Raw genomic sequence first — 26,972 nt, forward strand, 5'->3', positions numbered from 1 at the left:
TTCATCACCTTCGCTGCAAATGCTGATCATCAAGGTAGATCAAAATACCTTAGCGCAAAGACATACCCATCAAGCGACTGGTCACCTCCATCCATCGGGCTAGAGAACTGATAATTGTTTCTTATTCAAAGTTTGTTGCTTAGCTTCTGTTCTATCCTATCTCGACAAACCTTGTAGTTCTCCACACTTGGGAATCCCATTGCAGATCCCGATAACGAACAATATGAGAAAAAACTCGTTATCTGTATATAACTCCATGGTCGAGACTGAGAATGAACATATATAACGTTGATTTAATAAGAGGAATTTGATCAATGAGACGAGAATGGACACCAGATTGTTGATGACATGTCAAAGCCAACAGCATTCGTACCTGGGCTGTCCTCTTCCCACCGCAAGTCGTTGACACGAGGACTTGAACGCTGACTGCTAGCCCATCATACATGCATATATCGTCTCGTTGTGATGCATAGGGCTAAATCAGCACCGTGATATCGTTGTCGAGGTCGTAGGGGCAGAATTTTCCCAAGCACTGTCAAACACCATAGAGACTGCTTGGCATACCCCCCCGGGTGGTGACTGGTTCCTGCTCTTCTTTCCTCCGTTTCCTGCAGCGCTCTTCTCCCAGGCCCACCTCTTTTAAAATCGATCCCTGTGGGAAGGGTGATGTACACCATGGCCACTGCCACTCGCCACTGGTCCGCCACGCCCGTTGCCGCTGCCCTTGAGCAATTCGCCGAACGCGCTTTGCACAGCGCCCTTGAGATCCTTATATGTCACCAGAAAGTCCGTCTCGCAATCGCGAGAAGTGAGCTTGATGCGCTCCTCTGTCCCGACGTCCAATTTGGACATACAACGAAGCATATGACCCGGATCAAGCACCGGCCTGCCCTGGGCATCAACTTGGTGGAAGACATAGTCCCGAAACAGCTTGAGCATATACCGGTCGCCATTCTCGGACCATCCCGCGTCCTTGTCGTACTCAGTGCGCTCGTTGATTGTTGCAAGCTTCATCAGCAGTCGAAGAACTCGCCCGTTCTCCACCTCACGATATAGCTCCGAGTATAGCATGTCAGACTGCCGCTGTTGCGCGTCAAACGCCGTCATGACGTGCTCATTAATACCTGCCACGAGATTCTTGACAGTCTTCTGCCCCAGGGCCTGGGGCGGGTTCAGCAGCCAAAGAACCATGTCCTTGAGAGTGCTGGAGTGATTCCTACCCATCTGCTCTATCGCCTTACCGAGGTTAAGGCTTGTTGGCGGGGTGTTGGTTGCCAGGGATACTATCAACTTCCCGAATGCGACAAAGTCTTCCTCTTGAAGCTCCGCCATGGGCTTTGATTTTTCGTAGTCGATGACATCGAGAATGCCACATGAGCTCAGGCGAATGTGGTTCTTGCCTGTAATGATGATCTTGGTGGCGTCAATGCATCTGGCAGCCAATCCGTTGCTGTGTATCGAGTTCAGAGCGTTGGATATCTGAACTATGTAGCTCCAGAGGACCGTCTCGCTCGCCTGATGGATGGTGTTACTGCGAAATGAAGTCTTGTGCTGGGCGTTGGGGAAATGGTGCTCCATCAGAGTTTCTGCCAGAGGGAAATACTCGAACGAGAACATCAATGAGCTGTCTCCCCACGCCCTCGTGGTAAAGGCATCTTGCATGGCTACGATGTTGCCGTTCGTTATCTTTTTCCATTCCTTGACCGGCCTGAGGATTTGATCATTGGACACGGTAAAACCCTCAAGGCGCCTCAGAGAGTAGAGTCTACTCGTCTTGCCCGAGACGGCCTTGTAAACCCATGTGACGTAGCCGAAAAGACTCGAGGATTTCCTGTTGCTTGTCTTGTCCAAAGTGACAAGTGTGTGGTAGTTGCCCACCTGGGGCATCTGCAAAGCAGCAGTGCCTGTAGAGTTTTCAGCATCATGTACAGAGTCATCAGCAAGTCTACAGTACGAGTCCATAAAACTAACCGGTCATAGTCTGAAGCGCAGCATGGGATTTGTTCTGCAACTCCAGTCTCAGGTTCTCGGGCATGAAGAAGTCATAAGTTGAGCGCTGCCATGGCTGTAGGTCTTCCCTGTAAGGGCCAATGGGCGCGTATAGGTGGAAAGACTGTAACATCAGTTGTTAGTTGATAAGACTGAATCACACATCACACCCGGCTCCTCTTTACAGGAAGGGACACGGACTGGAGGTATCAACGATTGATAACCGGCTTGGGCGCTGGGGAAGTAAGCACCGCTATGGGCTACCAAGCCAGCATGATCGGTGGAAGCATAAGGGTTATACGGAGCGGCGGGCAGAGTGCTGGCCACGCTGCTCATTGTGAAAGGATCATAGTTGAGAGAGGCATCCTGGGTGGCCGCAGCAGCACCATTAGTGGTGAGGTCGTAGTTTTGTTGCTGTGGAGTGAACTCTCTGATCGCAGCAATATTGCTAAAAGCGCTAGGAGTGTTTGCCGCAGGCGGTATGTCGGTTTCCTGAGCGGTAGGAGTACCAGTGGGTGTTGCAGCTGGAAGTGGGCTCTCGATTAGCAAAACCACAAGAATGAACAACAAAAGCAACCAAGGGTCTCATGAGTGTCAAGTACCTGTGGCTCTGGGCGTAAAGACGGCAGCACTGGCTGCATGGGATGAAGAGAACGTTTTCTTAGATGGCTGTGACGACACGGCCGGAGTGAAAGGCGCAGAGTCTACATTGAGAGTCTTGCGTGTGGATCTGCAACAGCAATAATTGTAAGCATATATAAGAGTGGTCCCAAGTGATCAAACTTAAGTGAAAGCATGGTGGTGTAAGTAGTGAGGGATATTGAGCGGGCAAAATCAAATCTGCAACCATCTTTCTTCAACCTCTGTTGCTTCGTAAGGCCCCCGGGCATAAGCTTCTGTCAGCAAAGACTTAGGGTAGGCTCCAGGAGCTGGCGACATCCCTCGACCCATTATTCCTCGCCTCGGCCACCACCCAAATATCACATTGGCTTTTTTTTTTTTTTTTTTTTTTTTTTTGGAGATGCCCTTTGCCGAGTATTCTCTCATAATGCGCCTGTAAGGGCTACCAATCCAGTGTTTATGGCTGTGATGACATGTAGCCACAGAGCGCCGTTTCAATCTTTTGCCCCTCACTTGCCTTCGCTGGTGTTCGACCAGCAATCACCCTCAGATGAAGGGCCCCCTGGAGTATTCATGCCCACCAAAAAGTAGCGGCACAACTGCTAGTCTGTTTGTTGCCCGTCGCGTAACAAGTGTCATTCAGGAAATCAAGGGGCAGAGGGCTGATGCTGATGAGTGTAGCGACATTGATGCAACAGATAGACGATGCTATCAACCTCATGAGAGTGCAGGGTTGCAATATCATTCGCATGAGAAATACCTACGTATCAGGTTTTGGAGACTTCTTTGTTTGGTCGTGGTTGAAGGCGCAGCCAGCATCTTCGTATCGACAGTGGCCATATATAAGTATGTTCCGACAGAGAGTGTCTTTTGTGTCCGCTGTTTTTTGCCAAAATTCGGGGTCAGAGTTGATCAGGCTTCGACGAGTGCTCCCAGGACTGATTTCGAATGTGTCGGGCTCCATGGGAATGTATGTCTGCGAGTGTACAGGGGAAGGAGAGGTGATTTTGGTGAAGCAGCGGAAGGAGACGGGAATCAAGGGTCGTGTATATTCTGGTTGGAAACATGACTATGTCATGTACATACCACGGCCTTTTGGTCTCGGAGAACCCAGCTGGCGACGGAAGTCGTTGGAGTTGTAGCGAGTGGTTGCCATTGCGCTGCGATAGTGAAGGGAGGAGCCGCCCCGGCGCAAGGGGCTAAAGGGTTTTGTTATTATCACGTCAGGTTGTCGCGGTTGCCGAACCCCTTGACCCGGTATACAAGCTCTGAAAGTTTGCGCGTCGCGTTAGCATTTGATCTTGTTGAGTAACACGAATGAGCGACTGCTGCCATCCCGACAGGAGCCAGAGTAGGAACGACAGGTGTAGAGGAGCAGCGGGAGTAGCGTCGCTGCCCAACCAGCAACAGTCACAAACACTGGCTGCCACTGCGTCTGTCGCCGCAGCTGCAGTGGATGATGGAGACTGAGGCGTCGAGGCCAAATCTCTTGTGTGCTGGCGGTGTGTGGGGTATCGTTTAGGTCGCGACATGTCGATTCGCGGCAGCTGGTGGTGGTGCTGATGATGATGCCGCGGTGTGCCCTCGGCAAGCGAAATCGAAGGAATGCACAAGGCAATAAATAAACTTACTGGAACCCGAAAATCAACTGCCATCCATTGCATCTAACTTAGCCACGATTCGATGGTAATAGCTGAACATGGAACTGGAGTCGGGGTTTAGAGAAACTGTCTCGCGGAGGGCTCCTCCTGACGTAGACCGCGATTGGACGTTTGGGAGGGATTCCACCTAATGGCAGTGGTAAGGAGCATGTATCTCCGACCGTGCGGGTCCGCTCCTCCAAGGTTTTGCGGGCAGCAAATAGGTGGGCCGGCCGGCAAAGGAGCAAGGCTTGAGAATGCGGGCGGATCAGCCTCGCTTCTATGGATGGTGGGACATAGAACCAGCTTGGTCTCTGTCACCTGCTCTCGAAACCTGACTAACCTCCCGTCCACGGGCGCGCTTAATGCCACTCGTGCACGATATTAATTGGACAGTAACCCCACCAACTCAAACCCAAAGGACCCGCTTCCCCAAGGACGAAATGACACTACGTAATTCGTTGTGCAACGGTGACAATTCATTCCCAGATGAGGTACTGGCCAGGACGATACGAAGTACATGCCCTAGTCATATATTTTACCCAGCATCAATAAGTACCTCTTTAACATGTACGTCGCCAGCCCACCTACCCAGGCACCCGCTGTCGTGCTACAGCTCCAACCGGGAAAGCTTTATCGGCCCAACGACTTGAAGCTCGACTTTTGACGGTAAGCAACAGGGCTCAATGGAAGAAAATTTTGAATAAAAATAATTTTTACGCAATGAAGACGGAAAGAAGGCAACCGATTTTTAAATATTAAAACCTGTGCTTATCTTTGTTGGTATTTTTTACTCGTCGACCAGGACCCAACTGGCCACGTCGCGCAATTTCACTTCTCGACCATTTCTGTTTTTCTTTACTTATCTCCTTCCAAAGTCAAGCCCACATCGATTAACGTCACGACCTGTTACTCCTATCGACATAAGCATTTCGACCTCCAGGAAATAGACTACATTGAACACTCCATGGGCTATCTGCGGGGCTGACTCTTACCTGGTTGATACCAACTGAGACGAGCACACACCAGCCCGACTACTCCCGAGCTTCTCTAATAGCAGCCATGGCGGACGGAGAGCCGGATATCAGCGACCTCTCGCCGCAACAGCAAGAGGCGCTGCAGCAGTATACCATGATTACAGATCAATCTGTTCATGATGCCATTCCGCTGCTACAGAGATCGCAATGGAACGCCCAAGTACGTGCATGCATAGTTCGGTTAGGTTTCCGTCAGCTCGGACATGAGAAAAAAAAAAGGCTGACTCCAAAACATAGATAGCAATCGCGAAGTTCTTTGATGGCGAGCAGCCCGACCCTGTAGCCGAGGCCCTCGCAGCACAGGAGCGAAATCAGCAAGCGGGAGGTCCCGGCCTCGGCGGCACCGCGCGATTCGAGAACCTCCAAGATAGTCTGGACGGCATCGAGATGGATATTGTCAGTAACAGAAGACAAAGAACTGAGGCCGCGCCCAGGGTCGTCCCCCAGCCCGCGAGAATCTACAGGGTGCCCTTCCTCTGGTCCATCATTACGCTGCCTTTCAGCCTCACCTGGAGAATCGCCACGACCCTATTTCGACCGATCGTGTACCTTCTCGGCCTGCTTCCGCGTAACATGCGACCCAGAGTCATCGGTGCTGCGGGCTACGGAAGACGACAGTTGATGCCGCGTGATGCTGCAGCGCGGTTCAAGCGCGAGTTTGAGGAGAACTACGGGTCCGGCGAGCTGCCGTGGTACGATGGGGGCTCGGCGCAGGCCTACGACGCGGCGAAGCGGGAGCTCAAGTTCCTGCTCATCGTTCTCCTGTCGCCCGAGCATGACGACACGGACTCTTTTGTGCGGGACGTTCTCCTTTCGCCCGAAGTCCTATCGTTTATTAAGGACGAAAAGAACAACATCATACTGTGGGGAGGCAATATTGTCGACTCGGAGGCATACCAAGTATCGTTCGAGTACCGGTGCACCCGATTTCCTTTCGCCTGTCTTGTGTGCTTGACTCCCAAGGAAGGCAGCACCCGTATGGGCACCATCAAGCGCATCCAGGGTGCGGTCGCGCCGGAGCGCTTTCTCGAGGACATTAGGTCTGCCATAAACAAGCACAATCCGGATCTGGACGGCGTGCGGGCGGAGCGTGTCGCCCAGGAGGCCGCGCGCAACCTACGGGCGGACCAGGATTCTGCATACGAACGCTCCCTGGCCAAGGACAGAGAAAAGGCGCGCCTTCGGCGGGAAGCCGAGGCCGCCGCCGCGGCAGCCGAAAAGCAGGCGCTGGAGGAAGCCGAAGCAGCGGCCCGACTGGAGGAGAAGAGGCGGCAGTGGAAGGCGTGGCGGGCCACGACGCTTGCAGAGGAGCCCCCGGCGACGGACAAGGACGTCGTTCGGCTCGCGCTTATGATGCCAGAGCACACGGGTGCAGGGCGCATCGTGAGGAGGTTTACCAAGGAGGCTACCATGGACGAGCTTTACGCTTTTGTCGAGTGCTACGACGTCCCCAAGGGGAACGACGAGAAGCTCCCGCTGCAACCAGATGGGTACGAACACGAGTACAAATTCCGCATAGTTTCGCCAATGCCCAGGGAGGTCTACGAACCAAGCACAGCTGAGACCGTCGGGGATAAGATTGGCCGGTCAGGCAATCTGATTGTGGAGACGATAGTCTCAGACTCCGATGACGAGGACTAGATCTTGTATTATGAGGGACCAGATTACATGTCACGGGGCGTTGGTTTGTTTATTTTTTTTTTTTTTTTTCAAGCACTAACGAATTTTGCCGCGGGCACAAGATGGAAACGGCGTACAGGACAAACATATGTGTCGAGACTATGACATTCTCCCGACTGGGATATGTAATTTTAAAGGGAGAAATCAAGACGGGACAAGGTGTAATTATTGACACAAAGCATTCAATTCCACTAAAGTACGCGGGTTAGACTTGGTCTCACATGGAGAAAGCTGCCACCATGACCACGAGACTGCTATGATTTCAAAGTCTAATGCATGTGTACGTGTCTCAAGAGGCTGCGAGCAACGCCAAGCAACTTGATGACGACCGATGGGGGAAATTAGTCTTCACTGTGACCTTTCAAAATCGTCATCACCCACGACAGATAGTCGATCTACACTTGAAAATTGCGACTTCGGGGGCAGTCCGGCGGTACTGTAGTCTTGTGCTCCGTAGGCGACACCCACGTAAGATCGATTCAGCAGCTTCTAGGATCCTCCATGCTGTAGAAGAGGGGCTATCATCTGACATGTCGTCCCAAGCTTGCGCGATTGTACAGTATATGACTGGTTCGAGTCAGGAGAGTGCATCGCGGGGGACGAGAACGAGATGGAAGAGGGAGTGGCAGTACGAATACTCTAGTTGTCTGCTCATAGTAGCCTAGTTAGAGAGGTATAAGGGTGGCGGAAAGCTCATGCATAATTGGTACACCGCAGGCTTCTCCAATATTGAGGCACATCCACGGACTTTTATTTTAGTTTAGTTTTGTTTGTTGGCAATGAGGTGCACAGCCGCAATGGTGGGGTTCCCTGCAGAATCCAAGGTCAGTAAGTAGCCCACAAGCTCATTGCTGTTCTTATAAAAATACCTGTATTACTGGAAATCTTGATACGCCTGCCAAACCAACATCAGCCCAAAAATCAAAAGTTCTCTCTTTTTTTTTTATTTTTTCTTATCCCAACAACTTCTATGGGACACAGCCAAATAGTTACACATAACTTAGTGTCGTGTTGACGGGCGGGCTGTGTTCTAATTGCATCCGCAGTCATTTATTTCCTCATGCCCCGTGGAAAGTGGCTTGCCTTGCTTGCCGAGTGTAGTCTGCTCATGGTACAGCCCCGATAATCTTACTACACAGTCCTGTTCCACTTCTAGAACAGGCCAATTTTGGATCATCCCATCAGACCAAGAACTGCTGCGCGACTGCTGCAGCCTGACCCGTGTCATTACAGTGGCAGATTGACTTGGATAGCCCTAAATGACAAAAATAAAGAAAAAAATTTGGTCTCTCACGGCCACCGGCTTTTTTTTTTTTTTTTTTTTTTTTTTTTTTTTTTTTTTTTTTCCTCTCTCGTTTTGTGGAGATTTGTATGTATAGTAAGTAAGGTACATTTATACTACTAGCACTATCCAAATGAAATGTTATACGGTACAGTATGTGACCACGGTTTTATCCACTTCAATCATTTCAACAGCCAATTGATGACGACTAGGCAACCAGTCAAGAAAGACGGGGGAACGACTGATCGACCAATTACTCCGTACGCTTAGAGCAACCAGAGAAGACAGGGTAGTATCCAATTCTGGCCCTTGTCCCTATCCCTGTTATGGTCCCTTAGCCATTCAAGCCATTAACGAGGTGTCCTCTGCAAAACCGGGGAGCGCCTTCAACAGTAAACGTCGCAATTCAGCCAAGCAACGCGTCAGACACACCTGGGAGAGAAGCGAGCAGGCAGGCAGGCAGGCAACCTTCAATTTTCTCGTCCTCTAGGAAGAAGTCCCAAAACTCAGCGGAGCAATTCAAAACTTGCAGCAGAGAGGTCTACAAACTTTTATGTTGCGGTCGGCCACTTAATTTGTCCCCTTGGAAAGCCGAGAGCATGCCATGACTTAAACATTGAGGTGTCCATACATCCATCTTTGCCGAACCCGCAAATCGATCCCCTGACCGAGAATCGTCCCCAATCAACTTCGAGCCCCTCCCGCCTGTCCGTCTGTGGCGCCGCGATCGTCGTCAGCCCTGATGTCCCGCCGCGTCAGATAACCGCAACGAGTCACTTGGGCCAGACAAGAGTATCCAACGACCCCCAACGGGACCAGTATTTCTGCGGCGGAGTAAAAAAAAAAAGAGCAGAACAGATTACACGACTTTGGTCGCTTCAAACCAAACTGATACATACGCAGACGCACCCTCCCCAAAAACTGCTCATCAGCAAAATACCATGAAAGCCATGAAAGAAATGAAGGGGTTCAAGGGTCTCGGCAACAAGATGCTCGGCGGCATGAAGAGGAAGCCCACAAACGGTATTGCATTTTCAAGATAGATAGCGCATATCTTTTGCCCAGCCCGAGATTCATGTCCACTGGGGCTAACGATTTGATTGCTTCTCTCCTTCGCTTAGGATCCACCACTTCAGCGCCTGTCGCTAGCAGCAGCAACCTTCCAGACGGCCCGGACGATGACACACCGGAGGCGATCGCAATCTACAATGCGGTATGTATCCAACCAGAACCGATGCGTAAACGCAGCCTTGTATAATGCTCGAGGCGCCGCGACTGCACGGCAAACAACTAACGTCGCGAGAAAACAGAGGAAATTCTGCGAGTCTGGAGGCGGCGACAATGCGGTACGTGACATTTCTCAAAATTGAAAGGCGTCAGAGGAGTACCGCCCATATCGGACGATTGTTGATCCGCTAACTCATTGCAGGGCGACGAAGTTACCTTCCTCCCCGCCATCGTCGATGCGGCCGAGTCCTCCCCCGCCGCCGCCGCCGAGTGCGCGCGCATAATCCGCAAGTACCTGCACAAGGACTACACATCCCGACCCTCGTTCCAGTACAACGCCATCATGCTCATGCGCATCCTGGCCGACAATCCGGGGATGACATTCACGCGGAGCTTGGACAAGAAGTTCATCGACACATCCAAGGAGCTGCTGCGTTACGGCCGCGACTTTTCGGTGCGCCAGATGCTCATGGAGACGCTAGACGCGTTCGAGGCCACCAAGAGTTATGACGAGGGCTTGCAACCAATCCTGGAGATGTGGAGGAAGGAGAAGGAAAAGGCATACAAGGCTTACGGGGTGAGGTTGCAACGATACTTATAACTCCCAGACGGGGCGCATCACTAACATACAACCCATGCCGCAGATACCCCCCGGGGGCCCTCCTCGAGGCCCGCCAGGAGGTCCGCCGCCGAACGCCTTCCAACAACAAAATTACTTTTCGCGCCACCACACCAACCGGCGACTCCCGGATCCCGTCGAGCTGGCCAGCCGGCTCGAGGAGGCGCGCACGTCGGCAAAGCTCCTGCAACAGGTCGTGGCATGCACCCCGCCGGCCGAGGTGCTGGACCATGAACTGATCCAGGAGTTTGCAAACCGATGCCTGAGCGCGTCCAGGTCCATCCAGGTCTACATGACGGCTGAGAACCCGAGTCCGGATAACGACACGATGGAGTCGTTGATCGACACCAACGAGCAGCTTCAGACGGCCTTGAATCTGCACCAGAGGGCCGTGCTCAACGCCAGGAAGCAGCAGCAGCAACCACAGTCGCCCACGCGGGCCGAAACCATGCCGGCGAACGACATGGGCAGCGGGCTTGAGACCCCGGACGAACGATTCAGGAGCCCTGACTCCAACGGTTTGTCGCTACACCAACCGACGCCGAGCAACAAGGCGCTGGGCAAGCAGGCCGAGTCGTCAAGATCGACGCCGCGGCCCGAGGACGATCCGTTCCGGGACCCGGTCGAGGATGGCGGCAGCAGCAGCAATAATGCCAGCGGCAGCAGTAACAACCGCGCCGGCGGCTCGTCGTCGCGGGCGGGCGGTGCTTTAGGTAAGGACAGCCACAGCGCTTACGAACCCTTGCACGTGGGCGGCGGGGCAGGATTCGTCGTCGGCTCGACGCTCGCGGCCGGTTTAGCGCCGGGCGAAGGACGTGGCAGCGGTCCGCCGGCGGCGGCAGAATCCGGCCCAAGGACAAACTTTCAGCAGACTGATGAGGGGATTGCGGCTTCTCGCACGCGCAATAGGGGCATGACCCAAGGTTCCGCCATCTCGGACCTGTACGACGATTCGGGCGACGAGCGGTATGGAAGGACGACGTCAACATCAAGAGCGGTGGGGAAAGGGGTGGACGACGGGCCGATCCACCGGTATTGATGGAAAAGAACCAGCGGTAGGGGGAGAGTGACAAAAAAGCAAACGCTACCTTTTGGGGTTGATCTCAGAAGGGTTGAGATAAACAACCTTCTCTGCTTGATAGGAGAAACATTTGTCCATTGTTACTGCGTCTTGTTTACTGTTTTCCCCAATTGGTCTCTTGTTTTCTTTTTTCTTTTTCTGATCATATTCATTATTAGCCGGCAAGTTTATGCTTCGTTTTAGTTTCTGCATGTACTCTTGACTTTTGACCAACAAGAGAGGAATTCTCTACACGTTTTCATTTGAATGGCTGGCCTGATGATGCTTGGGGGTTTGCTTCTATGCAGAAGACTGCTTGCTTGAGTCCGCGCGCGCCGTGTGGTCCGATTTATATTGGCTCGCGACAAAGCGCCAAATCGGGTGACTTTTCCAAAGACGCAAAACAGAAACAAAGCAAAAAGAAAAAATAAGAAAGAAAAACACACCGGCGCTTATAGGCGCTACACTGTTCATGCATGTGTCTGCATCATCCGCAGTTGGATTTCGCGGCTCGCAAAGAAACATGGACCAATCCAGCTCGCGTCCCTCACCGTATCCAGAAGAACAAAGTTTGTTTTTTTATTTCCATCACGAGACGAGCATCGTATTTGGTCGACTTATCAAGTAATACTTGAGTAGATGTGATTAATTAGTCCCATATACTGTCTCTATTTTGTTTCTTTTTTTTCCCCCTCCTGCTTGGATCTTCTGTCTCTTGAACAAGGCACAAGGCACAAGGCGCCTTGTGTGACTTGCATAACTCGTGTCAACTTTCATCCAAAGTTGGCTTCTTTTTTTTGGCTTTGTTTTGTTTGTTTGGTCATTTCCTTTTACGAGTCTTCTCTCTTAAAAAGAATGACAATTAATTTCCTCTGGCTTTGTGGTTGGTCGCACATTCATCCCATTCTTTTTTTATGTGAGATTCCATACCCATTAAATGTCTGGGTGTAAATCAGACCAAATGCGGAGAGAATACCCAAATATGCAAGACATCCGATACAAGGCTGTGGGTGTGTAGACCTAGGTCTTCATGAATTATATTAGCAGCAAGCATAACCACAAGGGGATGAACATCTTCGTTCGGTAATGCTAGAGCTAGACTAGTAATGATCATTTCCGGGTAGGTTCCCCCAACCTAGCTAGCATCAAGTCCATCCCTCTGAACGCCACTGCAACCTATCTCCTGAAAAGGTCAGAAACCGAGGCCGACATAAGGGAGGGAATAGGGGTCTTTGGCGCCATATTCCCTTCCCAGCTTCGTATTCTACATTTCAGCTCCGTGGGAGCTTTTCTCGCAAGGAACGCTCGAAACGGTATACTACAAATCACTAGCCAATCTACACCTATGCTCTCAGCTTATCGCTGCTCCTGCACTAGGGGCTAGAATCGACGGAGTTGTCCATGATTAAACTTTTGGGGTTTCTTAGCATTTTCCTCTATTTTTTGGGAGCAGGTCCATACTACTCACGAAGTAGCATGATCAGTACCCAAGTCAGAGACAAACCTGCCAGCTTTACTTTTGGATGAAAAAGCTTATCTCTAATATATAGGCATTCAACAGGTTTTTGTCTGTGTTGCCAGTCTCTCCCTCTCTCTTCTTTTTTTTTCTTTTTTTCTTTTTTCTGGCCCTTGTATTGGCCTGCGCGCTTTCGTCCGTTCTTTCACGGACAAGCATGGGCAAGCGGATGCGCATGGTGGATTGGAGAAAATCGAATAATACTCCGTACCATATAGAACTAGGTACATGTGATCGGGGTGGTTGGTGGGTGCAGGGCCTAAATGGGTATATCCAGGCGAGCACGTCTTTCGTCGTCTTGTCCGTATCCAGACACACAAACGAAAGAAAATTGCTTTGGGAAAATCAGGGTAATAATTTTTCTTTACTTGGTGGGGCGTTGATAGCGCCAGCAAAATCATGGAGAGACCTATCGCGTATTCCGTTGTGGAAAAATGAAGAAGTAAAGCTGCCGGGGAGACGGATAAGCCACTCCGACTTTGTTGTTATTGAATATGCACAAACGTCTTGGTAGCGGAAGGGAAAAGGGGTGTGTGCGTTTTTTTTTTTTTTTTTTTTTTTTCTCTCTGCGAGGGTTGAGGGAGGCTAATATTGCCACTGTTGGTCTACTGCTATCAATACTAACTACCAAGCTTGCTAGCTATGTGTTTGTTGTTTGACGCCACTCATGGAAGTCATGGATCATTGCTGACAAGTTAGCCGAGAAGATTGCCAGGAGTAGATTGCTAGGTAGCAACGTTGGTTGCAAGGGAGCAATGGGAGCTTGGACCCCGTGGCAAAAAGAATATTATTATGCCTGTATACTGATCTGCTTATTGGCAGGTATTAAGCCACTCGCATCTCTGGGATGATGGGTTGAGGCGGCAAGTGGGCATGCTAGGGTTGTATGCAATGCAGGTAAGGCGAGGAAGAAATCGATGGAGTACCTAGGTAAGAAGTTCAGAGTGGTTGGATGAATGGATACTATAATGCAGAGATCGGACCAGTCGCCTTGTTTCCTTTCGTCCTTGCTGAGCCCAGTGCAAGTTTCTTCTTATTCCTGGCTGCATCCCTTGGCTCTTGCTCAGCTCTGATTCCATACTGTACTCAATTTACCAACAATTATTCTTTCCAGGAAACCCCCCCCCCCCCCCCCTTCTGCCTGTATCTTTGCGATTGGTCCCAGAAAGCCCGTCAAACGCACGTGAGCCTGCGCTAGCCAAGGTGGGGGACCTGGATGCCGCAGGACCATGACACACTGACACCCATAAGACAAGTTCAATCATTGATGATAACCATGGTAAACTTTGGAATGCCAAGGCGGTATCTAACAGGAGTCATACGTGGCGGAATGATATGGTTGCGACTGGCAGATTAGAGGAGCTTTGTAAAACGGTGTGGATCCCCGTCCAGATGATGTCTGTACAACAGCCAAGTTGTAATCGAGTCAAGCGTTGTCTTGGTGCGCTTCCGCTTGATTGAAGACGCGGGTAGAAGGCTGGGAAGATTTGTGCTGATATGAGAATACAACATCTGGAATATCCTTGACAACCCTACACAGTGGATATGCACATAGATACTACTCTTTTTTTTTCTTTTTTTTTTTTCTCTTTCACTGCTGAAGCTCAATATCGAATGTTCGGAAGTGATTTGCGATATACCAGACATACCATGGTTAGCTTTGATTGGTACTCCGGATAAAGAGGTTGAAGAAATGCGATTTCCTAAGACGCACATTGGCGCCCCAAGCCGCTATTTACCTCGCCCACACAGCTGCCTACTGCACACTTGCAGCTCCCGACGATGTTGAGAGAGCCACTCGGCTGCGAGGAATGCGATTGGACCGCCCACGGAGTCTAATAGTAGCTCGACTAGACTGCAGCGTGGTAGTTCTATTAGACCCACATTGCTTAGCGGCCCGCACGCACATGGTCAAGTTCCTCTGAACTCAACAAGAGACTAGAAAGGATGACAAAACCTAAGTAGAACAACAAAAAGATGGTGAAAATTTGCGATGGGTACGGTAGCACTGACGAAAACTGCAAGGTGCAGTTCTTGTACTATGAAATGAGCTGATATATAGCGGTGACGTGGTTATGAATACTAAAAGAGCTCTGCAAGCTGCCAGGTCTTGCCGGTGCTGCGGCAGATTCGTGTCACGATTTCCTAGAAAAGCGGACCTGTTTCCGGATCGACGCCCACCAAGCCAACCCCATAGCGCAAAGTACAACGTCAGCTCCAGCGCTGCGGCTCACCAGGAGGGTAGCATTGGATAAATATTCGAAACCTTGTCCCATCAATAGTATGTATCTCTGTCCTTTTCTCCAACACTTACAACCAACAAAGTCCCAGGATATCAACTGCCGAAAACGGTGCAGTCATAATTCGGGACTTATAGAGCCCGGGCAGATAGACGTTTGAAATTTACCGGGTAAATGATTCATTTCAGACAAAGGTGAAGCTCTCCTCTCGTCTCCGGTGTGAGGTGGAAAGGGAAGGGAAGGAGAAGCAGTCGAAATAAAAATATACGAAAGAACCTCGAGCGGATTCCTTCCACCCCACACCATCCCCACTTTGGAAGCTGCAGCTGCGGGTAGGGTCTCCACGACCTTGGGATACGGCGATCTAACGGGCTCTCCCAACTTGCCTTTTTGGGCGAAACTTGCGAACTTTGAGATATTTTTTTTTCTTCTGTGTCCCTCTGGCTGGAGACTGGACGGCTCAAACTGGCTGCGCCTAACAGAACACAGGTACCCAACTCTGTATCGAGATTATTTGACAAACATCTGCAATCTCAGCTGTTGAAAACCACGCACTGCGGCAAATACAGAAATTGACTCATGGAGGAGAGCAAGGAAATAATGCAGGTAAGTAATATAACAGCAACGAGCTTGTAATCTTCATTAGCTCACGACCACCATCTCCACTTTACTCCATTTTCTCTCGTCTTGTCCTCCCTTGTCTGCTTGTAGCCCTGCTGTACTTCTTTCCGGAGTAAATCAGTAATTAAAAAGATACCCAGTCCGTGGGTGCCTGTGGCTGGCGGCCTGTTGGTCGAATCGGGTCATTTCTCATTTCTGAGACCAAGACAGATATTGCTTCCTTCCATTTTCGGAGCCGACAACTCAAAACGCAGAACAGACGCGAAATGCAGGCGCGACCAGACCCAAATCTGGCACTTGACTTGCGCTTGTCTCTCCATCACCCTGGCCCACAGTCCACAGCTCCAAATGTCACGGTTTTACATTCGTCCCATTCTTAATTCTCCCCATCCAATGCACTCACTACATCTACGGAAAGGTACAGAGTACTGCTGCAAAGTGCCTACGCACCTACAGGCTACCTTGGTTTCCACGCGTACTATAGCACCTATGCTAACACGCAAGCAAGCCCACCCTTATTCTTGAGCTTGATATCGTCTCTTGTTTTTTTTTTTTTTTTTTTCTCGCGTATTTCTCTACTGTCACAAGCAAGGCAAGGCACCTTGTTCTCTTCCAGCGCCGCGTCTGGGGAACCATTTGCCTTGATTGATGCGCTAGACCGTCTTCTCCCTCCCTCCCTGTCTTGTCCATGGATGGATCCTGGTGAGATGACCCGTCGGCGCTTATTATACTTTTTGGTCCTCGCCATGGAGCCCCCAAGTCAATTTAGCTCCCGAACGCAAGCGTTCGCCTCTACCTTTCAACCCCTTGTTCTTCTTTGGTATTTCCTTTTTATTTTCTTCATTTTTTTCTCGTGTGTGCAACCACTCCCTTGCTATGAAAGACCATCCTGCGCTGGATGGGAACCTCTGGTTGTGATAATTACCGTGCAGTCCCCGATTCGTCACCAGGTTCACAACCTTACCGGCTTGGGCTGCCAATACTCCACAAGCTTCACCCCTCAACAATAACAACCTCGTCCCAAGTACAAGACCTTCTTTCTTGGCGGGCTGGCCAGACACTGCCTAATCTGCCAACACACATACGGTCTGATATCCTCGCCTGCACACTCCGCAGCCGCACCCCTAGTCGATTCCCGTGCGTATTTTGAGGGTGTGGATACCACCTATTGCTGGTACCTACTTCAGTTTACTAGTACCTTGCCGACCTGGGTGCATTAGTATCGCTCTTCGCACCCAGATAGGGCAAGCTCACAAGCCATGCAGCCACCCTGTTCCCAGGAACTTGCCTGTACCGCTGTTTGGCTGTCTAATTCCCATCCACTTTATGCCCTTTTCTATTAGTCCATGCTACTACTTCTTGGCTTCTGCGATTGACCTCCTCTCCACCGCGATCCTCGCAACCTTCAAAGGCAACCTCCACTCCTCCATCCCTCTCGCTTGGCCTAGGGAATTCGTCAGGTTACATAGCTCAGGAGGGGAAGCCATCGACAAGGTGACATCTCACCCGCAGTCCACTCTCGAGATCTTGATTGGAGCTACGTAAGGCATTATATTTCCATTAGTTGCGCTCATCTTACAGCCCATGGAATGGCGGCCACCGTCCATCCTGCCCAAAAGGCACACAAAATTCCTTCGGATAGCCTCAATGTCTGCCGTCGGACCCCATTTTCCCTCCGTTCAGACCACAGCGACCGGCTCCTGTCCAAACTCCTAAGCCGGCAGACTTCGCCGCCTCCAGCGCCACGGCCATCGAAACGGGCAAAGACGTCCCACGATCAAGAACCCATGGCAGCTGCCGCACGCAGGGCAAGACAGCGAAGGACGTGTATACGCCTTCCGGATCTTGCGTCTGAGATTTTGGTCTTGATTTTTGAGCATGTGAGTGGAAGATGGGGCTGTCACTGTCACCATTCGGAGGACCTGCTGAGCATTTTCATATTTCCGTCTTGCCCTTTTCTCCCTCTCTTTTTTTTTCTGTCTCTTTTTTGATATGTGTATTACAAGTCTGCATGGGTCTCCCGTTGAATGCTAACGATTTGGGCTGCTATCCGTCCGTCTTTGCATCAGGTACGAGAGTCAAGTCTCAGGGATTTAGTATCTGTGAGGCTGGTCTCCCGCTGGTTCGACAAGGTGGCCACGCCCGTCGAATACCAGACCCTTGTCCTGACAAAACGGCTTCTCTACTTCCGAAATCCCGAGCGCATTTCTACCGCTTATGCAAACATAAGCCTGCATACCAACCACGTATTTGCGTCGATTGACGAGATCGAGAGCTGCCACGACAACCATCGTGCTGTTGCCCAGATCACGACCAGCATTCAGAACTTGTTGACATTCACGTATGTCCATCCTAAGGGGTCTTGCGAATAACATGGCTCATGTCTTGTCAAGGTGGCTAATCTGGGTTGGTTGATCATTCAGATGGCGGTATGCGCGGACACGCTCCAGTTCAGCTTGCACCTGCCCTATTGCCCGGCTATTCCTCACCACCCCTGGAAGTCATGGCAGGCTACGTCGAGGAACGCGTGTTTTTTTCGAGAACGTTGCGTCCCGGCACCTCGAGAATCACCACAATTTGTATCTTGAGGCGATCCCGACAGAACTGTTAGTATCCTTAAAGATGGCTATCCCAAGTCCACCGCTCATGACCGGCATCAGCGGTCTGAAGCAGGTGCTGCTTAATTCGAGGTTGCTGGAAGCCTTTCACTACCAAGATAAGGGACAAGGGACCAAGTTCACGTTTTCGGCTGGGGAACGATTGCCGCCACTTAAGCAGCTGAGGCTCGAGTGTTACGACTGGTGTCACTCCCGCGAGGAGGTCCTTCGGCACTGGGATTTTTCACGTATCCAATCCCTGGAGCTCTTGGACATGCCCGTGTTCAAGGCTCTTCGTGCCATTGAAGCTTGCAACCTCTACGGACTACACACTTTAGTTACGCGTGACTCGGGGATATCAGACACGCGCGAAGAGCTCTCGGCGCACCTGGCCTGGATCATCCGCCAGAGAACTCGGTCACTGAAAAAGCTCGAGGTGACTGTAGACATGCGGCACTTTGACCCAACCTCGCTGCTGGTGCACGCGACGTCTCTGGAAACGTTGTCCTTGCGGGACTTCATTGGCTTTGGTGACGAGAGCCGGAGATGTCCGACCATGTGGCTTGATCATTTGAGTATGCTGGCGACGGAGATGAAAAATCTGCACACGTTGGAGCTGGATATGGATACTTTGATGACGAATCCTTCGGGCTTCATTGAGACGCTGGCTCGCTTCCCAAGCCTTCACACTCTGACATTGCATGTTCAGTAAGTAGAGCCCCGGCAAATTATGCGAGCATGCATTCTCTTTCTTTCTTTGTCGCATTGCTGGCACCGAGTAGCTGTCACGAGTTACTATATTGTCTACATGTGTCTGACAGCTTCTTGTGCGACTTAGGACGGTGGTGCACCCTTGGGACGAAGTCATATCCGGTGTCGACAGGGACGCTGAAGCCGTCATGCACATCTTCACAGCACTGCTGAGGCACAAGTCGGCAGCCGCAGCCGCCATGAATTCGCACACCAGTCAGAAAGCCTGGCGTCAGGTGACGGTGAACGTTGGGGGCTGGAAGCCCGTCATGGTACGGCGGCTCAGTCCGGCGTGGAGGAGCAAGAACGAGCACGGAGTGTATGCGGAGCGCTGCTTCGTCATGCAGCAGCATCCGGGGGCTTCTTTGGCCGATCCCTACTTCGTCACCGAGGTTGCCACCGAGGAGCTTGGAAGGGAACAGCGCGAGCAGCACCAGCAAAGAGAGCCCGTCAGGGCCTACCTACGTGGTACTGGGCTCGAAGATCAGGCCATTCCAGGACTTGATCTCGGACATCAGGTATGTGATTGATTCTCCATGGGTGTACTTCTGGATCTGGGACTCATTTTGGCATTGCATGCATCTATCCATGCACTTATGCCTGCATCAGTTTGGAGTCTGTTTCCGATAGATTCATGTTGATATCGGGATCAAGTCGACTAACGGGTACCAAACCAATCGAACAGCCCATATCGGACAATACTCATCTCTTCACCGAAGTTGTACTGGAGTATATTTCGGGAGGCAACCGGCCGCCTGGGCCTATCTTTGCACACCAGACTAAAGGATAAAAGTAAGGGCTTTTGGCCAACATTATGTCACAAGTCGACGATGATGATACCACGAACAGTTTATGAACTAGAAAGAGCAATGATACCTCAAATACACAGTTTTTCTTTTGTTTTGCACCTGGGCTGGAGATTTCGACAGCAGCAGAATACACTGCCATTCTTCGCAGACACAGGTTATAAGGAAGCTATACGGGATGCACTCGTTATGGTATAATATCGATAGACATAGTCCAACGATTGGCATTAGTTTATAAAGAACCTTGACCAGCCAAGGTAGCCTCGAAATTTGCTGCGAATTGATCTCTTATCACAAGCTGAGCTGATGCTAATGTTGTCTGGTCTGGTTAGCTCATCTGCAAGACTGTTGCATATGACAAAAGTTCAAACTGTCCCACACGGGTTAGCTATCTCCTCTTTGGCTTTTGGGGTTTGCCATTTTGTCATGTGCAGTCCTGGACATTTGAGAAGAAAGTCAGATCTTTGTTTCAAGATGTCTACAAAAAATCAGTCGACGATGAACCACTTCAGGCTCGGCGCCAAGCCGCTAGAATGATGTGAACCCGGCACGATGGAACTTCGGTGTGGCCCCGCCCCCGGCCCTGTGGTTCACACAAGTGGTGACGATGAGACCCACTCACACTCGGCTTTTGTGTGAGGCGGAGACAGGCTTAAACCAGGGCCATCCATTTCACCGTCAAGTTGCTAGTTTGCCCTATAGGAAGAAGGCCGGCCCAAATCCTCTTTAATTTCTAGATTTAGGTACAAACGAGATGTAAATGAAAAAAAAAGCATTGTGAATGTTGTGTAACCTAACTAGAAACCTCAACATATTGAAGACGTTGAGGAGAACATTGAACAAATCAAGAGAGAGAGAAAAAAAAAGTCAAATGACGTCATATCGCTTCTGATTATATAGCCCAGGTTGGTGAGGAATGTCATGAGCGGCGTCTGTTCGATATGTTCATATTTCCTAGAGGGAGAGGGGAAAAAAAAGCAGCTATGTAATTACTCCGTAAGCCATCTCTAGCAACTAATTGAGCGTTTGGGTGGCTTGCTCATCACACGCGCGGCAAATTGCGGAACGAAATTTGGGTGGAAACAATCGACAAGACCAATGACAAGGACAAACTTGGTACCACTATTTCATTTTTTTTCCTCATACAAGCCGAATCGCGAGCCGCAGATATCACGAGGATGGAGGGCATGGCAAGGGGAAAAAAACCAAAAAAAAAAAAAAAAAAAAAAAAAACCCCGTCACTGATTCGCCTTCTGTTCTATTTCGGTGCACTGGCTTCACGGTTGATTAGGCATGAAAAATAAAAATAAAAATACATATATAAAGGAAGGAAAAAAACCCCCCAAGTAACGCAACAAACCCCGCTATTGGCTTGCTGGCTTGTAATTTGTTCTTTTGCTTTTTTTCTTTTTCCTTTGTTTTTCCGGATACCTGTATACAATACATCCCCCACCCGGAACCAACCCCGTTGGTTGAAACGTTTTTTTTTTTTTTTTTTTTTTTTTTTTTTTTTTTTTTTTTTCTAGTGAATCATCAGGACGAAACGTTGTGGGTGCAGTTGCTTATAAACTTGTAACCGTACAAAAAAAAAGGTGAGCAGGACGGCAGAGGTTTGGTCCGTTACCGATCTCGCTCGCGAGGGAAGAAAATGACATGATTGTGTTCGACAGACAGTCAAGCGAAGCAGGGGGTCAGTTGGTTTTTCTGTTTCGCTCCACTGTACAATCTATGTTTTGAGACAAGAAACTTCCCTTGACTTTAATAGACATCAGCGGCGCAAAAGACGCTGGCAAGGGTGAGATACCGGTATCTTGGAAAATGTTTCGGACACATCGCCTGTTGACTAATCTGTTTCTTGATTTGTGTTTTATTTATTTGTTCTTCATGTTGTGCAACGTTGGATGCATGTGGAGAAGAAACCAAACATATCATTTTTTTTCCCCCGTCAGCTGCGATTCTTGAGGAGGTGAACCGCTTTTTTTTCTTTTGTTATTTTTTTCTTCAACAAGAAGAAAAGGAAGAACCGAGCTGTGAAGGGAATAAAGTAGACAAACTACGGAGCAAACGCACCGGGAGGTGTCCTTTGTGCTCTGTATGGGGTAAACTTTTAGCAAGCCAGATAAGACTTGTTTCCCACCTCATGGACATCCATCTTTTCGCAGGGTTTGAATATGTACACACAAGGCAAAAAAGGGCGGAAAGGTATATTACGTACCTTTTGGGGCGATCCCTTGAAGATCAACGAACAAACAAAACCCCGTCTGTAATAAAGAATACTTTTTTTTGGCAAAGGGAGCAGTATCTGAGCCCAACGTCAAAGCCAAAATGCCCAAAAGGCTTCATTGATACGAAGGATGGAATATGACGAGCGAATAAGACCAGAGTAGAAAAAAACATCAAAAGCAAAGACAGGGTCCATATGCGAGTTTGAAGTCGACGGCTTTTTCTCCAGAAAAAAAAAAAAAAAAAAACATATGCCGAACAGCCAAGACGAGAAAAAAATCGGTAATTCAATAGGGTTGTGTGATACGGCGATCCCGGTATTCGGGATGGACTCGACATTGTGACGTTGCTGAGGCGTGGTCCTGCCACACTCTGGCGCAGCGCCCCTGGGATTGCAACCAAACAAAACCCTGGAAACGAACGGAAATTTTTCCTCGCTGTAAATATTACATACCACATAATACTCTGCTCTGTATACTGCCAGGATCTGAGGTCAGAAGAAACCTTGTTACAAACCCAAGAAAGTCCTGTGTATTCACCCCCTAGACTACACCCACGCGGCCGGACAGGCAGGACAGGGTATGTGAAATTGAGGCCCGGGGACCTAGGCAGACTTGGCGTGCCTTCGTATCATAGCGTACCGGTACCACCGTCAAAGAAGGGATTAGGTGCACGCCCCCCTGGCTCTCGGTGAGACTGGTCAGGATTTTGTTCACTCCATTCGTATACAGTGGCAAGGGGATGGGGTCTTCAGAGAGAAATCCCCCCCATGCAAAGCTGAAAATCATATCGCCCAAAAAGCCCATCGAATCCTCTAACCTCACCGGTCTCCCTGCATGGGCAAAAGAGAGCCAAACAATGGCCGCTCGGCGGCGCCGGACCACCGTCAAAATCCCATCTCTGAGGCTTGTGTACGTGGATGAAGGGCTCGGTTGGTATAAGGTAACACGACTAACCCAGGTGCCATGTATCTCTTTCCCTTGGGCTGATCCGGTCCACTTCCCGTCGCCCAGAACATGACTATGCAACGCTTTGCTTATAGTCTGCAACCCGCAACTGCTTGGGCATTATCCACTGGATAGCCCAGCACAAATCTCGCAAATGTACTCACCTTCTTTTGTGAACCCATCCTCGATTTCCCCCACTGCCCTCGTCAGAGGCCCAAGCGGTGAGAGTTGGGGCCGCATTTCCAAGCAAAATATAGGAATGCGCAGGTTACTGGGCATTATGTACGAGCTCCGAGATTCGCCTGGCAAAGGCAAGGGTCTGTTTGCCTCGGCGGCCGGCGTCCGGCAGGGCGATCGCATCATTGCCGAAGCCCCTATCCTCACCATCGACCTTGCCCAGTTCCGACTGCCGCCAGCAGAGCTCGAGCTGCACCTCGAGGAGAAACTACAGAGTTTGGAAGCTGACCAGCGTGCCGATTTCATGTCCCTGTCAACCAACGGCGCCAACGAAAGCCACCCGCTGTCCTCCAGGTTCCTCACCAACGCGCTCGGGACCGACGAAAATGGCAACGACGACAGGCAGGATCAGCAGGAACAAGAGCAAAAACGTCGCCAAAAGCCACAAGGCAATACCGTCCCAGCCGTGTTCCGCAATGCTTCCCGCCTCAACCACTCGTGCATCCCTAACTGTCACTATTCGTGGGACCAGGCCACGCGCACATGTCTAGTACACGCGATTACAGATGTGTCCCCGGGCGACGAGCTCACAGTCGCCTACAACTCGCATGGCACCGCCAAGACCATGGCTGAAATGGAGACCACCCTGCAGTTTAGGTGCGCATGCCCTCGTTGCAGCCTACCGCCGGACGAAGTAGCGGCGAGCGACGAGCGGCGGCGTGAGTTGAATGCCATATTGGCCGAGGTGGATTTGGCGTACCGGGCGGCGGACCCGAGAGATCATAGCAGGATGGTGTATGAGGACAACAAGAAAGGAGAGGAAGGGGTATATGGGCGACAAAAGTGTATCAGTAACGTTCATACGCAGCCGTCGCCGTCGTTTTTCGCACCGGCACGGATCCTACCGCTGTGTCGCAGGATCGTGGCGCTCCAGCAGCTCGAATTCGGCAGCGCGCCGACCACAATGACGTACGAGCTGGGTTTGGCAATGCATTACGCCAGCAGCAGCTGCTTCCTGCACGACGACTACGTGCGGGCTTCTGCGTTTGCGGCCAGGGCGCTGGCGGCTTTTACAGTGTGCGAGGGTGCTGACGGCCAGAACGCGCGGACATATCGCGACCTGACGCGGGATCTCGCCAGTACCATACGGTCCAAGAAGCCTCTGGCCGGTAACCAGCAGGCGTATGACCGTTGGTTGTGGTTGCCTGAGTAGGTGTCCATCAAAGGAGAGGGGAGAACTTTGGGTTGTGGTCAAAACAAGAAGAGAAAGAAGAAAGAAAGCCGGGGCGGAAATGAATGTGATGAGCGGTGGAAAACAACACAAACAGAAACCACTCGAGGTTTCTCGTACAACGAATATTGTTGTGCAGCAGTCGTGGCTTCCTGACTTGAACTGCGCCGTAATGAGGGTTTAGGAATCAGTGTTGAAGAAGGTACCATCTCCGTGTGCATTGGCGTTCTTGCTGTGGCTGCCCCTGAGCGTCTTTTCTGCCCAATGCCAAAGCAAGCCATGGTCAGCGTCAATACTGTAAGCCCTGTATGAAGAAGAAGTACCTGATTCCCAACCTGATAGGTCCCTGCCCTTTGTGCAGAATCCAGAGAATGTGAGAAAGATATGGACAAAACAATCTCAAGATACTTTCACTGCCGGAGACATTTGAGGTTACTTCAAGCAGGCTATTAGTATTGGGTCTGTTTATCCTGACTTGGGCGAGTGACGGGGAAATGGCTATATCTATATTTATTCAGACTCTATGAGTCCCTGACTGGCCAAGCGCCATTTAACGTGACAAGTCCTGTCAATTCCATATGTTGTGTTCAGTATGCATGTGGAGGACGCAGTGCACGCTCGCTTGTTTCAAGGTTGCATTCCGGAAGTGCCCAGCCTGCAATATCACATGTGGTGCAAGCAACGCCTCTCTCGCCACTCGGAGGTTTTTGTTTTCGTGTTCCCATATAGCCAAAACTGGCCTCAAATGCATGGTAGAAACCATTGGCTGCATGAGGAAGACTGGAGCAGAGATCCGAATGTCGCCAGCCTCTTTTGCATTTGGTCGTCCAGGATGGAACGATGTTGATTATAGTTGATTCTGAGTTTCTACTACCAGAGTGACGAGTCATCTTACGCGCAGAGAACAAAGACGGAATATGATCGATTTCACCAGATCCGAATTCGACGGCTGTTTGGTAGCCCAGGAGGCCGTCACCCTGTCGCCTCCCGACTTGCAGCAATCCAAGTACATGTTTATTGCTGCCGTTTGTCACCATATGATCACGACTCGGCATGTTTCTCTTCTGCTAAATCAATGATGGCCTTGATACCCTTCTCATCCCTCCTAATAGTTGTACACAGGTGTGGTCTCACAACACTGCAGCTGCAGTCGGCGAGAATGCCATTGGTCCAACAGCCGCTCGATTTTAGGCTCATCTTCACCAACCCCACACAATCGTCTGAACAATCCCAGTGCGATGGCTGCAATTAAACCATGCGATAGGCATCACGCCTCAAGTGGTAAGAGTGGTAGACCTGAGGTGAAGATGCGCATTGCATACCTAGATAGGTATTGTGGGTGTATGTGGTAACGAACACGATTGCTATTTAAGGGTTAGATATGCCATGAGTCTTTTACTCTTTTTGTAACTAGATATAGCGGGGTGCTTGTTCCAATAAGCTGGACGTATCGTTGCTATAACCCTTTGCATGCAGGACAGTCGGAAATACCAAAATTTGGGACTGCACAGATCTCTTGGTTTCAGACACTTGGACTAAGTAGGGAATACCATCACAATCTTGTTTGACCATCAAATCAGCTTTACTCAATAAATGAAAGTGCAGATAAATAGTGTTCTACGACTCAACAATGACAACCAACCAGGATCAATACTCAGTACGTCAACGTGGGGGATCCCCAACCATCGGGTTAATTTGGTGTGGGTTGGCTGATCTAGTTTGTTCGCAACAAGTCATGCAATAACTATTTTTGTACTTTTGATCCATGCGGCGGGACGGGATATGATTGAAATGGCCAACTCGACACAACGTGTCAAAGTGAAAAAAAAAAGAGTTGAGATGAACCAGCAAATAATCGATCTAGGCAAGGGAAAAAAAAAAAAAAAACGAAAACCAAGCAGGTGGGTGGCTCTGGGTAGTGGTAATCTGATTCTGATTTTGATTGGGTGGTGAGCGACCTACACGTGCCGGCACCTCTTTGTGTCTCGAGGAAAAAAAATGACGAAAAGGGCATGAAAAAACAAACACGACAATACCGAGAGCCAAGAAAGCCAGACTGTAGTTAATATATTGACGTCGCCGGATTTGAGCCGCTCGGTGAGGCTATGCAATACCTTATGTATGCCAAGGAAGCGGGCTCGACGGGCATTGACAACCCACAGAGTCTTGGCATGTTGGGTTTCTGTCGAGGTGGCTGTAAACTGCTTATCCATCTCAAGGTTGAGGATTAAAAAAATCATAACAGACTAGCACCACATTAGCTCCATAACAAAGACAAGATTAGCTTCACAGCCTCCGGCAGTTTGATGCGTATGTGTGTGCCTTGCGTGATGCCAAGAGAAAATGGGCGTTCGCATGCAAGTAGTGTAGTTATCTGATGAATCAAAAGCAAAATAATACCGGTAGACCACCGGGAATTATGTTCTGAGCCCCGCCAAGAACCAGTGGCTGAACTCTCTTTCCAAAGCCGCAAAAACCCAATTTGCTAGAATTCTTTTGGAAACACTTTAGAAACTATTCTCCCGTGGCTAGCTCCCGCATTTCTGCAACAACAAAAGAAAAAAGATCGGCAATTCTTTTTTGTTGTTGTCTTGTTTACGGTTTACTTTCTCTATTCTTGGCGTTGTAAAGTTTACCCAGAAGTGCCGGGCTCAGATGAACCTTCGGTCGGATACGGGCGTTAGAACATGCCCTTCTTGTCCGTCACAC

General features: G+C 50.1%; 6 protein-coding genes across 6 annotated transcripts; 4 read left to right on the forward strand and 2 right to left on the reverse strand.

Annotated features, from left to right (window-relative positions):
• Positions 1-639: 639 nt before the first annotated feature.
• PpBr36_09338 (uncharacterized protein) lies at positions 640-3,766 on the reverse strand (the record flags this gene model as incomplete). Its single annotated transcript, XM_029896459.1, has 6 exons — positions 640-1,904; positions 1,972-2,113; positions 2,191-2,513; positions 2,592-2,719; positions 3,375-3,489; positions 3,697-3,766. 6 exons carry the CDS (start codon positions 3,764-3,766, stop codon positions 640-642), a joined length of 2,043 nt encoding a protein of 680 aa, XP_029744553.1.
• A 1,546-nt stretch (positions 3,767-5,312) lies between these two features.
• On the forward strand, positions 5,313-6,928 carry PpBr36_09339 (uncharacterized protein; the record flags this gene model as incomplete). Its single annotated transcript, XM_029896460.1, has 2 exons — positions 5,313-5,447; positions 5,525-6,928. The coding sequence occupies 2 exons, from the start codon at positions 5,313-5,315 to the stop codon at positions 6,926-6,928; spliced, it is 1,539 nt and encodes a 512-aa protein (XP_029744933.1).
• Positions 6,929-9,190: 2,262 nt separating this feature from the next.
• Positions 9,191-11,134, forward strand: PpBr36_09340 (uncharacterized protein; the record flags this gene model as incomplete). The annotated part of the gene is made up of 5 exons (XM_029896461.1): positions 9,191-9,272; positions 9,371-9,462; positions 9,560-9,595; positions 9,679-10,053; positions 10,121-11,134. 5 exons carry the CDS (start codon positions 9,191-9,193, stop codon positions 11,132-11,134), a joined length of 1,599 nt encoding a protein of 532 aa, XP_029744776.1.
• A 4,580-nt stretch (positions 11,135-15,714) lies between these two features.
• PpBr36_09341 (uncharacterized protein) lies at positions 15,715-15,852 on the reverse strand (the record flags this gene model as incomplete). Its single annotated transcript, XM_029896462.1, has 1 exon — positions 15,715-15,852. One exon carries the CDS (start codon positions 15,850-15,852, stop codon positions 15,715-15,717), a length of 138 nt encoding a protein of 45 aa, XP_029744904.1.
• Positions 15,853-17,121: 1,269 nt separating this feature from the next.
• PpBr36_09342 (uncharacterized protein) lies at positions 17,122-19,669 on the forward strand (the record flags this gene model as incomplete). Its single annotated transcript, XM_029896463.1, has 5 exons — positions 17,122-17,412; positions 17,602-17,873; positions 17,956-18,837; positions 18,968-19,397; positions 19,565-19,669. 5 exons carry the CDS (start codon positions 17,122-17,124, stop codon positions 19,667-19,669), a joined length of 1,980 nt encoding a protein of 659 aa, XP_029744901.1.
• A 3,097-nt stretch (positions 19,670-22,766) lies between these two features.
• PpBr36_09343 (uncharacterized protein) lies at positions 22,767-24,245 on the forward strand (the record flags this gene model as incomplete). Its single annotated transcript, XM_029896464.1, has 2 exons — positions 22,767-22,819; positions 23,123-24,245. The coding sequence occupies 2 exons, from the start codon at positions 22,767-22,769 to the stop codon at positions 24,243-24,245; spliced, it is 1,176 nt and encodes a 391-aa protein (XP_029744902.1).
• Between the last annotated feature and the right edge of the window lie 2,727 nt (positions 24,246-26,972).

The sequence above is a fragment of the Pyricularia pennisetigena genome (genome assembly GCF_004337985.1).
Source record: "Pyricularia pennisetigena strain Br36 chromosome 7 map unlocalized Pyricularia_pennisetigena_Br36_Scf_8, whole genome shotgun sequence".
NCBI classification, from domain to species: Eukaryota; Fungi; Ascomycota; class Sordariomycetes; order Magnaporthales; family Pyriculariaceae; genus Pyricularia; species Pyricularia pennisetigena.